General features: G+C 41.9%; 1 protein-coding gene across 1 annotated transcript in view; it reads right to left on the bottom strand.

Annotated features, from left to right (window-relative positions):
• Positions 1-16246, bottom strand: part of PGM5 (phosphoglucomutase 5) — a 183172-nt gene that overhangs the window by 67614 nt on the left and 99312 nt on the right. The window contains exon 7 of the mRNA XM_049633448.1: positions 4830-4945. Within this exon, the coding sequence (XP_049489405.1) occupies positions 4830-4945 (116 nt within the window). The remainder of the gene's footprint in view (positions 1-4829; positions 4946-16246) is intronic.

The raw sequence follows: 16246 nt of genomic DNA, 5'->3' as shown, positions 1-16246 counted from the left end.
CACAGTGTAGGGCAGGAAACCAGTCTTTCGGGTCAACGGTCACGTAATTCAAGCAGGGACATTTTCCAAGCCAGGCGGCCCTGTGTGAGTCACTTCACTACTTCTGGGGCTCAGGAGCTTTATCTGTCAAATCAGGCTAATGAGGCTAAAGTCACCTGAACCTGAAGAATGGTGGAGGAGGCAATGCCTCATGCTCCTTAAAAGGAAAAACTGGTAACTAAGCCCGACTGCGAGAGACTTTTAAAATCCCCTTCTCGGCCAGCCTACAAGTTGCAGTCTGCGTAACTGTCCAAGAGCAAAGTTTGCCGAGAGGTGCCTGTAAGTAGGGGCACGTGGGTGGCTCAGTGGGTTAAGCATCTGACTCTTGGTTTTGGCTCAGGTCATGATCTCCTGGTTCGTGGGTTCGAGCCCCGCGTCGGGCTCTGAAAGGTGTCTTCGAGCAGAAGTCCCTCCAGTGCAGAACACGGTTTCCCAGTTCCGGTCGAATCATGCCCCAGCGTCTAAGCTAGGCAGGTGAAGGGCTTCACAAACTGACCCCTCCTCACCTCTCCTCCTGGTACTGCTTCTTGATAATCCCTCCTCTAACCTATCCTACAAATCAGAGGTTTGCCTATTTTTCTACGTAAGTTTTTACCGAAGCACAGCCTTCCTTGTCCATTTATGTATTGTCTATGGCTGCGTCTGTGCTACAGAGGCAGTGCTGAGGAACCGCGAAAAAGGCAGTAGTCTGCAAAATCCTCAGTGTTTACTCTCCAACCCCTTTACAGAAACGTTTGCTGACCTCCGCTACAGGCCCGTCTTTTCCAGAAATTTTTGGCCACGACCCACAATAAGCACACGTTACAAGGAGACCAAGCATACACATAGATACTTGTGGGCATGTTTATATATACACACTTCTCAGAATAAACGTTTACCTTTACTAAACACGATGCATTCCAACAGGTTTCTAGCCTACTCAGTTGCTTTTCACAAGCTGCTCATGACATTTCACTAATCTCATGACCCCAAATGAGTCTTGATTCGTATTTGGAAAACATGTCTTCGGACAAACCAAACAACTGGCTACTGGTAACACATATCCCCTGCTCTCCAACCTCTTTTTTCTTTCTTGGCATCGATCCCTCCATCTGGCAAGGGCCGGTCCTTTCATCTCTGTGTGTACAAATCCTTCCCATTCTTTAAGAACTAGCCCAGATTCCAGATCTTTCCTGGAGTCTCCTTTGAACCTCCAGTCCCAAAGCATTTTCGCATCTCCCACAGCATTTTTGCTATTCCTCTATCATGGACACTTAAAGTTTGTGCATTGTAGAATATCATCTGTGCATCTTTCTAATTATGTAACCAAAGACCTGAGTTTCTTAAGGTGTGATCTTAAGCACTTGTATTCTAAATACCTTCTAGTTCAGGGTCTAACCAGTTTGGGTAAGAGAAGAAAACTGCCCAGGATGAAATTTCTTCAGAACCCCAACATAGCCTGAAGTGCTGTCATTATGACCAGTTAACGTGGTTTTACAGCAATCTGTTTAAGCCTGACCAAACAGGACTTTAGTCTCAGGAATTCAAGGATGGTTTGACATCCGCACCTCGATCATGATATTTCATAACGTGCATAATAAAATAGAAAAGAAAGTATTAGTGTATCACTAGGTCCTGAAAGGGCACCTGATAAATCCAACAGCAGTTTCTAATAAGATTCTAACTAAAATGAGAATGGGAAAAATTATATATAAACCTGATCAAGATTTTACCCCCATCAAAAAGCAATCACCACAATGGATAGTAAAAGAGTCAATCCATTTCCATTAAAGTCATGAGTTATCACCATTATTTTTAAATACAATTTTGAAGATTATACCTAATGCAATAAGAATATGACATAAGAGGTATAAATATTAAAAAACGAAACATAAAAAATCTTTTAGTCATAGATTATATGACTGCATACCTTAAAAAAAGTCACAAGAGACTGTAGAGTTTTTAGAAAAGAAAATGCTAGAAAAGAAAATATCTATTAATAATAGAATGTCCTAAGGTGGTTTCACCTCAGAGACAAGGCATATTAATCAATAGCTTCTCCCTATATGAATATGCACCAAAGAAATTAGAAAGAAAAACGAGGATATCAACATTAAGATCAAAGCTGTTAAAAGCTCTGTAGGACATATGGCCCAGTTTCTTCAATTAATAAATTAGAGAACACGTGAAAGGATGATATGCAGATTAAAAGATACTTAAGAGAGGGGACACCTGGGTGGCTCAGTGATTGAGCACCCAACTCTTCGTTTTAGCTTAGGTCATGATCTCAGTGTGTGGGTTCAAGCCCCATGTTAGGCTCTGCACCGACAGCATGGAGCCTACCTGGGATTCTCTCCCCCTCTCCCTCTCCCTTGCTCACTCAATCTCCCTCTCAAAATAAATAAATAAGCATAAAAAAATAAAAGATAAAAGATACTTAAGAGATATCAATCAGTTATAATATTAAGATCTTTGGATCCCGGGGCACCAGGGTGGCTCAGTCAGTTAAGCAGCCGACTTCAGCTCAGGTCATGATCTCACGGTCCATGAGTTCGAGCCCCGCGTCGGGCTCTGTGCTGACAGCTCAGACCTGGAGCCTGTTTCAGATTCTGTGTCTCCCTCTCTCTGACCCTCCCCTGTTTATGCTCTGTCTCTCCCTGTCTCAAAAATAAATAAAACGTTAAAAAAAATTAAAATTAAAGATCTTTGGATCCCAACTGGAAAAAAACTATTAAGGAAGGGGTGAGAATAGGAGAGAAATTATTTAAAAATTACTTTTGGAGTTCCACTTCTGCATTTCTGTTTAGGATGTAGAAATCTCCAAGAGAATGTTACTCCTATCCCAGTAATAAGAAAAGGCCAGAAACCTACCAAATCATAACTTTTCTTGAACCCATCAGAAACCTGAGATCACAAGGCAAATAAAGTGAATTCCAAAAACTGACAACCCCCTTCAAGGAGAAACAAGACACAAAACTGTCACCCCTTTGGGAGAGCATAGGAAAAAGAGGATGCTTCCATATAAGTAAAAATTAAGAAGTCACATAAGAGGCTCAAAAATTCTTAAAGGCCAAGTATAGTCATGTTAGTCATGTTAGTTTAAAATTGCTTGGAATCCCCAGAAACAAGGGACACACTTCCAACTCACTGGGTGATCACAGAAAAGACTGGAAACAGAGAGAGAGAGAGATATGGTGGTGCAGGCATGCAGGTAAGGAGCAGCTTCTGAGACATAAGCATGAAGCCCTTTGAGTTCCCCAAACCTTTCTTTCACAGGAAACAAAAGGCTTAATTAAACTTTTGGAGGCACAAGTTGCAAACTTTCTCATCCTGAAAGCCCATGCAAAAATCCATTGCTATGGGAATAGGGTTTGAAGCAAAAACCTTCTCCCTTTGGAGAAAGGGTAGGAAACCTTTCTGGGCCCAGAATCTTACATCAGTACTAAGCAGAGGTCCTGAGTCCTGTCTCCCTCTCTCTCTCTGTCCCTCCCTGACTTGCTCTCTCTCTCTCTCTCTCAAGAATAAAGACATTTTTTTAAAAAGGAGTCTAGAGGGTTTTCTGGCTTGTATCTTTGTTCCTTCATTCATTTGTTTTGTTTCTCAAATTCTACATTGGAGTGAAATCATACAGTACGTGCTTTTCTCTGATGGACCAATTTCACTCAGTGCCCTCTGGGTCCATCCATGTTGTTGCAAAAGGCAAGGTCACATTCTTCTTATGGCTGAGTAATATTCCACTGTATGTATGTATGTATGTATGTATACACACACACACACACACACACACACACACACACACACCACACTACACCACATCTTCCTTATCCATTCATCTGTCAATGGACATTTGGGTTGCTTCCATATCTTGGCTATTGTAAATACTGCCACAATGAAAATAGAGGTGCATATATCTTTCCAAATTAGTGTTTTCGTTTCCTTGGGGTAAATATACATCATACACAAAAATAAACTCCAAATGGATTAAAGACCTAAGTGTGAGACATGAAACCATAAAAAATCCTAGAAAACAGACAGTTTCTCTGACATGGGCCATAGCAACATTTTTCCAGATATGTCTCCTAAGGCAAGGGAAACAAAAGCAAAAATAAACTATTGAGACTACATCAGAATAAAAGTTTCTGCACAGCAAAGGGAACTATCAACAAAACAAAAAGGCAACCTACTGAATGGGAGAAGATATTTGCAAGTAATATATCTGATAAGGGGTAAGTACCCAAAATATATAAAGAACTTAGGAAGCTCAACACCCCCCCCCAAAAAAAAAAAACCCAAACAATCTGATTAAAATATGGGCAGATGACCTGAAGGGAGATTTTTCCAAAGAAGACACACAGATGGTCAACAGACATATGAAAAGATGTTCAACATCACTAATCATCAGGGAAATGTAAATCAAAACCACAATGAGATGTCACCTTATACTTGTCATAATGGCTAAAATCAACCACACAAGAAACAACAGGCGTTGGTGAGGATGCGGTAAAAGGGGAACCCTCATGCGTTGTTGGTGGGAATAGAAACTGGTACAGCCACCATGGGAAACAAAATGGAGGTCCCTCAAAAAATTAAAAGTAGAATTACATATGACCCAAATAAAAACAAACAAAAAAAAATGGACAGAAGAGACGAGGGTATCATAGCACATATCCCCCCAGGTTTCTCTGATTTTTTTCCCTCTAATTATCTCTTCCTCTAGCATTTGATTCACAGTGGGGTCACAGGTCTCCAAACTGGGGTCACAGAGGGCTATAGCCACCCTCTCCAGTAACATTACGTCAGCAAAAACCTACCAGTGCCAAAGCTCTCTTCTCCACACAGAGAGCACCGTCCTGAGTCCATCAGATTTGAGAAGAATCTCCATCCAGCTGGGGTCTCATACACAGGAACCTTCATCGATTTGGCCACTCTGAAAAATTAAATTCAAGGCAACAGTCAATTCATATCTCTTTTCCTTTCTTTTCTCAGCACAGAAGGAAGTCTTTAGAATTTATTAACTCCATAACTAGACTTCAGAACATTCTGGTCAGTGTTGACATTTTTCAGGATGTTAAGCCCTAAGGTAGAAAATGACAAATAGCCTATTCTGATGTTTCTCAGTTTTGCTTTCCCCATAACACAGAAAATATTAAGTTAACGTATAGAATATTCTCATTTATGTTTCCCTTCTATAAATGTTCCTTTATCTTTATGGTAAGATCCCACTTGGGGAGTTCAGAATCTAAATTAAGAGGGAGGTTGGTTACAAACACTTTGGAATATTGTTGGACAATATCTACAGACACACACACACACACACACACACACACACACACACACTGTAGGACTTTTAGGATTGAAAGACTTACTCTACCAGCTGTTAGAAATGTTGATAGCTAACAGCTCACAGATATGTCTCCTACTCTCTGTTAAAGAGAGATACCTCACTCAAAATCATGCTCCCTTTGGGGCACCAAAGTGGGGCACCACTTTGGGGTGGCTCAGTCGGTTAAGCGTCTGACTCTTGGTTTCAGCTTAGGTCATGCTCTCACGATTTGCAGGTTCAAGCCCGCCTCAGGCTCTGCAGCTGGCAGCATGGAACCTGCTTGGGATTCTCTCTCTCCCTCTCCCTCTGACCCTCCCCTGCTCGCACCGTCTCTGTCTCCCTCAAAATAAATAAACAAACTTTAAAAATATCATGCTCCCTTTCCTGGGTCAGTCCACATCCAATGACTGGTCAATGTGGGATATTTAAAGGTCTAGCCTCCTTGCCCCTATTTGGCCTAACTCTGTAGGGCCATTTCAGCTCTAGAGATCCGCGTAGGTTGGCTGAGGTCTTTGTCGTGACTGCACTGCAGTCCAACCTCTCTCTTTCTGTCCAATCCCCTTCCTCACTCCCCCCAGCAGGTGCTGGTTTTGAAGACACGTTTGATCTGGATGGGCAGAAAGGAATAAACTTCCCGCAAGCAAATCTCTCTCCGAGCTGCTTCCTGGGGAGCCCAGTGTAGGACGGTGCGCAACAGAATACGAACACAAGATTTTACACAAAATGATCACAGAATCACGATTCGGAAGAACCGAAACCACCCGGATGTCCACTGAGTTGAACGGACAGAGGCTCTGTGATATAGAAGGCGCTACCTTAAATTTCGCTGAGCCTACCACCGCTACATGCAACCCCATGATGAATCTCACACACATCATATCACGTAAAAGGAACGGGGAACAAGAAAATACACACTGTAGCGTCCCATTGACATCCACTTCAAGGACAGCTAAAACTAATCAATGCTGTCACAATTCAGGCTCAGCCGAGTAGAGAGGTCACGTGTTTTGTTTAAGATTCCACAGAGGTAAGAGGCAGAGCTAGAATTTGGACCCACATTCTGCTTAATTTCTGCTCACATTCCAGTCCACGATACCTTGTTGTCGCCCCAAATGTTTTAAGAGACATACAGAGCTCAGAGAGTATGTTGGGGAATGATCCCGTTCTGTGCCAATGACCTAACGAATTTCATCTTTCCCACAAGCAAGCAACAAAAAGCAAAAAAACACCAAATGCCTGCCGCTAACAAGATCTAGTTTTTCAAAGGGTATAAGCACAGAAGGTGGCCAGGAACGGGAACCAGGACGGGTGTCTTGGTGAAGAAGAGGAAGAAAGATGCGTAAAGGACAGAGGACACAATGCAATCATGATTTCATTAGGTTTTTTTGTTTTCTTTAGGTTTTACTTTGTGGCCAGCTGGAGAAAACAGAATATCTAGAAACCCTTGCCACAGGAAAGCAAACACCTTCCTTTCCATAATACCAAATATAGTTGATGTGTTCAAGATCTGGAAAAATTTTGTGCTAAATCTCTTTCAAGTTTGCTTTGAAAAGAAGCACTTTTTAGATGTCCCAGGGTTATATCAAAGGTTCTGTTGTGTATTTTTTTTAGTGGCCTAAGAAAGATATACAAATCACACTTATATCCTGGTAGGAACAATGAAAGAAATCCTCCCCAAACTGTAGATCAAAGGTAAATTTTCACAGCCATTAATTTCATAGTCAGAAGCTGAAGGAAGGAGGTGGAATAAGTCACACAGAAGCTTCCCAGTGTCAGCACAGAGTAAAGCCTAGGTCAAAATTCATTTAGCAAGTATGACTGTATATGATTGCCAAATAGAAAGTGCAGCATGAAACAGACATAAGGGTAAGAAAAGGGGTGGAGAGTGTGGGGACATACATTTCCTGGCTCACACACTCTTGCAGGTTCAAAGCCAAGTTGGCAGATCTAAAGGGAGGGGAAAGGATTTCCCTAGCTCCCACCCTTCCCAATTAATCACTGTCAGGAGGTCATAAGGCTGAGGGCTGAGGCTGGAGCTTTAGAGGACCGGATACTTCTATAACTAGGAGCCCCAGACACAGCTATGCAAGCTAAGAAAACAATATGGGTAATTCAATCCCGGGATCCTGAGCATGAGCTGATGGTGTCCTAGAGTAAGAAAGGAATTCCCTGCCCCCACCCCCCACCGCCCTCCTCCCTCTACTGAACTTGGGATCCATCCCAAACACAGCATTCAGCAAATACCATGCTCTAGACTGGTGTTTCCACAGGAGACCCCCCTGGAGATTTCTGACAGCTCAGAATGAAGCCGCTCACACTGAGGGTCTTCACCCCCTCTTGGCCGCTGCCACCACGTGGTGGAGACAAACAGAAGAACTCACTTTCTAGGAAAGACCAGAGTAGGAAGCAAAAGCAAGAAAATCAATCTCAACCCTAACTGTCCTGCAAGTGGGAGTTGAGTTCTGGTAGTTAAACAAAACAAAACAAAACAAAACAAAACAAAACGCCCCCTGGTGGGTGTAAGCTTCTGGGGATGAGTTGCAAACCTCTAAAAATGTGGCTTCAGGTTGGAAACAGCCCCCACCTATCGTTCCATCGGTTTCTCTCACGCAGCTCACGCCAAGCTCTTCATAACTGGACCATTTCTCATTTTCCGAGGGTGCGCTCTCATTTTTGATGTTGTCAACTAACTACTCCTGCGTCCTTTTTCATGCTTTGCGTTTTACCCGGATTAATGCTTTCGAATCTCTGTCAGAATACTCCACGTCGCTTCAAGACCGATCTTAAGTGCCCTGCCACCATGAAGCCTGTGGCAGACGCTGCTAGGTGACCAACAAACCCATCTCTTCTCCCGGACACACAGCGGGATTACACTTCCCGACCGCCCCCTCCCCCCCCCCCCCCCCCCCCCGCGAGCTGTGGGCCACATGGTGAAGTTCCAGCCAATGGAACTTGAGTGGAAGTGACGTTCAGATCGGGCTATTCAAACGTCCCATCTTCCATGTTCTTTCTCCTTCTGCCAGCTTCATGGGGACAAGCCTAGCAAACCTGGAAGCTATACATTGAACACGGTGGGCCCACAATACGAAAGGACCTAGGTCTCTAAATTGCCATTTGGAGCGGAATCAACCACCAGTCAGGAACACCTGTCTTTAACTTTTGATGACTGAGAACCTTGTGCTGCGTTTGAGGGATTACACGTTTTGAGACTAGCGTTGTAGTCACAGGCTCCATTATCCTAATGAATACAACCATTCCTCTTCATTATAATAAATCCAGGGGCGCCTGAGTGGCTCAGTCGGTTAAGCGTCCGACTTCAGCTCAGGTCACGATCTCGCGGTCCGTGCGTTCGAGCCCCGCGTTAGGCTCTGGGCTGATGGCTCAGAGCCTGGAGCCTGCTTCCGATTCTGTGTCTCCCTCTCTCTCTGCCCCTCCCCCATTCATGCTCTGTCTCTCTCTGTCCCAAAAATAAATAAACGTTAAAAAAAAATTAAAAAAAAAAAATAAATCCAAAGTAATGCTTCCTGTGACTCTGTTTCCTCTCACTTGGCGGGGGCCTTGTTCGTGTTGTCATTGTCGACGTTGTCACCTTCTTGAACTTTTCTTCCCCACACAGACGCACACCACCATCACCACCAATGTGTTAAAAGCTCTCCGAGGTAGGAACTACATCGTATACCCTTTTACGGCTCTCCGATGTTTAGGATAATAGAGCACCTTGTCAGATTTGCCCTTCATAAATTCTGTATGATTTCAGTTGACTAATATCTATTATTTAAGCAGTGTGGGTGGATGGCAGGGAACAAAGTATCCCTATTTTCTGGACTTTTTTTCCTTGTAGTTTCCTAAAAATATAGCTAAGTCATTTGTGCATGTTTTATTTAAATTAGTCATTTTGAGAAAGAGAATTTCATCAGTTATTAATGAGTCAGGCTATCACAATGAGACCAAGGCATTTCCTGGAAATAAAGATCTTGTAGAATTAGGGCAATGACTAACTGAAAACAAAGGTTTGAGGAGCAGGAGAATATATTTTTCTATTTCACCAGTCTGGTCATCACCCTACCTTCACGCGATCAAACAAGGTAACAGATACAAAAGTATCCCAACAGGGCTCTAAAATCTCACCAGGTGAAGGCATGCTGACATACGATTTTTGTGCCTTCAGCGTAGTGCACGACCACAGTAGTTATTCAAGTATCTATTAACCTAATTATACAGTACTACATTATTATGTGTGATATACTCTGCTGGAATATCAATGGCTAACGACACTCTTGTAGCATGTGAGAGAATAGGCAAATATACAATGATTAATTATATCAAGTACATGAAGCATACCCAGCTGCTCTTGGAATCCTACTTCGAGAAAGTTGCAATAGACTTAAAGAGCGCAAGATCTGGGTTCCTCTTCCTTTATCTTCAAATGTCCACTTTCTTGAGAGCCAAGGAGGGCTCATGATTCTTATTTCTACACAACAAACTCCCAGCCCCCTTTTTAAAAGCCCCCAATAGCAGAGAGTAGAAGATATTTTCATCACATATATCCAACAAAAGACTTATATGCAGTTTACATTTAAAAGACTGATACAATAATAAAAAAAAAAAAGGCACATAACCATTTTTAAAAGCCTTGGGCAAAAGTCTTGAACAGTCACTTTACAAAAGAGGATATTAAATTGACCAATTAACATATGAAAAGACGCTCACCGTCAGTAGAGATCAGATAACTGCAAATTAAAACTACAGTGAAGGGGCGACCTGGGTGGCTCAGCCAGTTGAATGACCCTTGATTTTGGCTCAGGTCATGATCCCAGGGTTGTGAGATCAAGTCCCATATCAGGGTCCAAGCTGAGCATGGACCCTGCTGAAGATTTTCTCTCCCCCTCTGCCCTCTCCCCTGCTTGTCCTCTCTCTCCCGAAAAATAATAACAATAACAATAATAAAATAAAACCACAGTGAGATAATACGACACGCCCACAAGACTAGCTGAGAAGGTGGTATTGCCTAGTCCTGGTGAAGATTGGGAATTCACGTATTGCTAAAGGAATGCAAATCAGTACTGACTGTGGTATATTTGTTTACGTGACATATTCACATAAAGGAATAGCACAGAACAGAGACAATGAACAAACTACCACTACATCGAAAAATATGAATGCATCACACAAATATAACATTGAATTAAAGAAATCAGCATGGAGGAATATAAGCTATATGATTCAACTTACACATAGTTCAAAATAGACAAAACTAATCATTGCCATTGGTCTAGGCAGTTGTCTTTGGGATAAGACACGAAAGGCACAGGCAACAAAAGCGAAAATAAACAAGGAGGACAACATAAACCAAAAAGTTACTGCACAGCAAAGGCAACTACCAGCAAATTGAAAAGACAACCTATGGAACAGGAGAAAATATTTGCAAACCTTATATCCAATAAGGATTTAACATCCAGAATACGTAAGGAAGTCTTACAACTCAAAAACAAAACGAACAATCCAATAAAAAAAAAAAAAAAACAGGCAAAGGATCTGAGTAGACATTTTTCTGAAGAAGACATACAAATGACCAACGGATATATAAAAAGATGCTCAACATTACTAATCATCAGGGAAATGCAAAATCAAAACCACAATGAGATTATCACCTCACATCTGTTAGAATGGCTATTATTCAAAAGACAATAGATACGAGCTGGCAAGGATGTGGAGAGAAGGGACCCCTTGTGCACTGTTGATGGGAATGCAAATCGGTACAGTCACTATGGAAAATAGTAGGACAGTTCCTCAAAAAATTAAAAATAACTACCACATGATCCAGCAATCTGACTTTTTGAGTATATACCCAAAGGAAATGAAAACAGGATCCCCAAAAGATATCTGCACGTTCATGTTCATTGCATGATTGTTTACAGTAGTCAAGATGTGGAAACAACCTACATGTCTGTCAACAGATGAATGGATAAAGAAGATGTGATATGGATATACAATGAATACTGTCCAGCCGTAAAAGAAGAAGGAAATCCTGCCATATGTGACAACATGGATGAACCTGGAGGGCGTTCTGCTACGTGAAATAAGACGGAGACAGAAAGACAAATAGTACATGGTATCCCACATACATGGCGTCTGAAAAAAGTCAGACTCCCAGAAACAGAGAATATATTGGTGGTTGCCAGGCCCTAGGGGGTGGGGAAACTGGGAAGACACTGGTCAAAGGGCACAAACATCCAAGTCAAGATGAGTAAGTCCTGAGGGTCTAATGTACAGCATGGGGACTCTAGTTCATAACACATACGGTACACTTGAAATTTTCTGAGAGTAGCATTCTCACCGAAAAAGAAGTAACTATGTGCAGTGATGAATGTGTTAATTAACTTGACCCTAGTTACATTGGTGACAGTCACTGGTGATAGAAGTCGGGATAGCCCTTATCTCCAGGGAGGAGGAAGGAAGTAGTTCATTGAAATGGGGAACAAGGGATCTTCAGGGTCCCTGCTTTGTTGCTTGTTCGAGATGGTAGTTGCATGGGAATATTCCTTTGTGAAAAGTCCTTGAGCGACGCAGGAGTTGTCCTTCTCTTTACATACGTTAGACTTCAATAAACATTTACTTAAAAGAAAAAGCCCCCTGCAGTATTTATGACTAAGGCCATGTTTGAATTGGTCATGTTTACATAATCTCAAGAAATAAACTACTACAAATGGAGTTTAATAGCATTCTGGATATTCTGGTTAATGTCTAGCCAACATTGACATCTAGCAGAACTGCCCCAGAATGAGCCCGTCAGTATTTTCACGTCGATGAGTTCACTCCCAGATCCCTTCTTTGATGTCTGGCACTGTCGAAGGTAAAGAAGGGCTAATGTGAGTCTGCACTTTAAAAGCATTTCTAAGGCAGCCTACTCACCTTCCAAATATGAATCAGGCAGAATTCAGTTAGGCCTTACTTTCCAATAGCCATCGTAAAGTGTCCTCTTTTTTTCCCCCATTTAATAAATCTTTATTGATTGTTCCTGAGCTACTATACTAAGCACTGGGGACACAATGTTAAATCAAACACATGTGGCTCCTGCCTTGTGTGTCTTAGGATCAAAGACTAACCAGCACATATAAAAATTTTATTAGGATATGCTATCATGGAGAGATGCTCATCAGTTGGGGCGGGAGGAGAACTTTAGTTAGGAATTCCTAAGAAGTGACATTTGACCTGAGATCTAGAGAATGAGTGTTAGCCAGCTAGGTGTCTCAGATGGGGTTCCCTAAAGGCAGGCCCTGAGACACAGATTCCTCTATTAGAAATTCATCATGGGGGGCGCCTGGGTGGCTCAGTTGGTTAAGCCGCTGACTTCGGCTCAGGTCATGATCTCGTGGTCCGTGAGTTCAAGCCCCGCGTCGGGCTCTGTGCTGACAGCTCAGAGCCTGGAGCCTGTTTCAGATTCTGTGTCTCCCTCTCTCTGACCCTCCCCCATTCATGCTCTGTCTCTCTCTGTCTCAAAAATAAATAAACGTTAAAAAAAAAAAATTAAAAAAAAAAAAAGAAATTCATCATGGAGAGGAGTGCCTGGGTGGCTCAGGTGGTTAAGCATCTGACTTTGGCTCAGGTCACGATCTCACAGTTTGTAAGTTCAAGCCCCGCATCGGGCTCTGCGCGAACAGCTCAGAGCCTGGAGCCTGCTTCAGGTTCTGTGTCTCCCTCTCTCTCTGTTCCTCCCCTGCTCACACTCTGTCTGTCTGTATCTCTCTCAAAAATAAATAAAGATTTTAAAAAAAGAATTTTTTTTAAAAAAGGAATTTATCATGGAGAGATGTGTAAGGGCTAGAAGAGCAGGACGGAGAAGGGGAGGAAACCAAGCAATACTGTGATCTCAGGCATGGCTGTGCAAAGAGTAGCTTCAGCCAGACGTTTCCCTGGGACTCTGGACTGTAAGCCTTGCCTCCAAATTGTCCTGATCTGTGACAAGCTTGTTGGTCTTTCAAACCCTCACTTTGAGCTATTGGCGAAAGGCCCCTGGGGGAGAAGGGCTTAAACTCACAGGCATTTAAGTCTACTCTTACACTCACCTTTTGGATGGAACGACTCACACTTTCAGGTAAAATAAAATGGGAGGCTGTCATAATAAGATGACCACAAAAGTTTTTCAACCGCGTATATAAACTTGAGCAGAGAGCTGCCTGTTCCTGAGGCCTGTAATAGCTCAGCCTGGTCTAGACCTCAAAACTCACATATTAAATCACACCTTCCCTGCCCATCCCTATCAGAGAGGTTGTAAAGATCAAACGAGATGGTAAATAATGAAATGAAAGGGCTCTAAGAACCACAAAATGCCCCACAGAGTAAACGCCTGATCACTGTCGTTTGCTTTGGATCTTTCACTTAATTCAAAGGGAAATGGACATTTCATTTAAAGAATATTTACAAGAAAAAAAAAAAGAGATAACTGCATATCTTATGTTCCCTTTAAACATCTAGTTTTTGGCCAATTGTAAAACAAAGGTGGACCCCTAACCCAAGGGCCTCTGCTGCTTTATCTAGAAACTTCTGCACTTGCATTTCAGATAAGTGTTATGGGGGAAAAATAGGATCCTTCTCAATTAGATTATACATTTTGTTAGGAAACATAAGGCAGGCATATTTCTGAGGATCTTGACTTTGTTTAAAAGGAAAAAAAATGGCTTTGGGAAATTGACCAAAGAGCCTAGAGAAAAATATGTAAAATGGAAACAATCACAGGTTTGCACTCCCAAGCTAGTAAATAATCTGGAATCCTCTATCTGGGAATTAACAAGTGTCTGTTTACAATCTTGATGCTTGAGCACTTTGATGTAAACTGGTTCTGGTTCTAATTATTTTCAAGGAATAAAAATTGTTGAAAGGCTAGGGCTGGTGAGTTTGAAGCCCCAAGAGTTCCAGCTAAGCTGAGGCATAGAGAGACAATCATCAGCAGTCTTCCAGATTCCTATGAGATTGCTTCCCGGGCAGCAAAAAGTGAATTGCCTTCTTGTATTTTTGTTTTGCTTTGAATTCCTGGTTATGTAGACACCTTACTGAAGCTGTTTTAAACTGCCTATGTAATACAGTTGGAAGATTTAGAATCAATGCATTCACTCCTACAGGCCGAAAGTAGTCAGAAATCATGTGACAACTTGAACCCAGGAGATAATGTGTCTCCGTAAACAAAACTTCTCTTTCTTAAAACCTTTTCTTTCTTTTCTCTTCTGGATTCAATTAGCATCGTTTCCTGGAGGATATTATAGAAATCTTACTGATCCTATGTTGTAAAACAGGAGAGAAGGAACATCTGGGCTTTGGACATTAAATAAATATACACTGTAAACGGATACTCATTCCAAAAGAAGAACAAAGCCCAGGGTAAACTAGTATTTGTATAATGCTACATCACCATCCATGGCTAATACCACAAGCAGAGGTAAACACTGAAATAGGATGGCATTATCAGTTTTCCTAAAGCAAACATCTGTTCCTTGCTCTGGTATTTCACATTGGATTCAGTTTCAGCAGTGCCACAGGGACCTCATGGTTTGTCCCCAGTGTTCTATGAGCCTAATTTTGACCCTGAAATGGTTCATGTGAACATTTTCAGTCTAAATTTGACAGAAGAGTTTTGGCAATCTATCCCCAGAGCAATATGAAAGGGGGAAAGAAGAGAAGAATGAGCAGAATATTCCACATGCTGGGTCTAAATACAAGGAAAAGATTGATAAATTTAATTAGTTAAAATGTGTAAAAATTTCTATCTGTCAAAGACACCAAAAATAGGGAGGTAAGCCATAGACTAAGGTGTTTGCAATCCATGAAACTGAAGGATTAGTAGCCAACTTAAATAAAGAAGCCCTGACAACCACTATGATAAGTTCAGTTGACCCATGCCATTCACAGAGAAGGAAGATTAACTGGCCAACAAGAAAATATACAGTAAATCAAAGAAATGAAAATTTAAAAACAGACAGACATTGTCAAAATGTCACACTTGCCATGTAAAAAAAAAAAACAAAAAAAGAAGACAAAAATCTAATAATACCAAGTGTCGGTGGGAATGTCAGAGGAAAATGGAAACCCAAACATTGATGGAAGAATTGTAAATTAGTACACTCACTTCATAGGGCAATTCGAGAATTCCTAGGGGAGTTAATAATACTCTATGACCCAGCAAGCCAGCCTCTTGGTATCTATCTTAGAGAAACTGGTACGTGTGTGCACAAGGAGGCATGGATCAAGGATGTCTCTTACGGCACTGCTGGTGAGAGAGAAAAAGAACAAAACCATAAGCAACCCAACTGTCCATCAGTAGGGGAACTGACAAACTGATTTGTTTATACAGCATCAAATAAACAGCTGTGATTCAAGGGCCCCAATACATAGATTGCAAAACACACACACACGCGCGCGTGCGCGCACACACACACACACACACACACACACAAAGGAGAAATTAAATGTGTATTTTTGTCTTGCAATATTATCTTAGATCGCTGGTATTCCAATTACTATTTCTCCCTCACTAGAACAAATTGAAAACCTAGTGGGATATCATTCCTACTTCTAATAAAAGATTTCAGGCATTTGCAACTCTGAAGAAGTAATGGGACTAAATGACTAAATGAAGACACCTGATACCTGGTTCAGAGAACTATCCAGAACCTGCCTGTGCCACCAGAGCACAGAGAAACTAGGAAGATCTTCCTTGTCCCAATAGCTATGCCTCTAAAGGCAGGAAGCAAGTCCGTGTCCCTTAGCTTGCCATAATTAATTGGCCTGGGAATTTTCCAAGATTCTTAGTCAGGTCTTTCCACTTGTATGCATAGAGCTCAAAACCAACTTCCCTCCCTCCTTCCCTTCCTTCCTTCCTTCCTTCCTTCCTTCCTTCCTTCCTTCCTTCCT

Source organism: Panthera uncia, chromosome D4 (assembly GCF_023721935.1).
Source record: "Panthera uncia isolate 11264 chromosome D4, Puncia_PCG_1.0, whole genome shotgun sequence".
NCBI classification, from domain to species: domain Eukaryota; kingdom Metazoa; phylum Chordata; class Mammalia; order Carnivora; family Felidae; genus Panthera; species Panthera uncia.
Note: the sequence above shows the minus strand (reverse complement) of the source record. Positions and strands in the feature narration are given on the sequence as shown.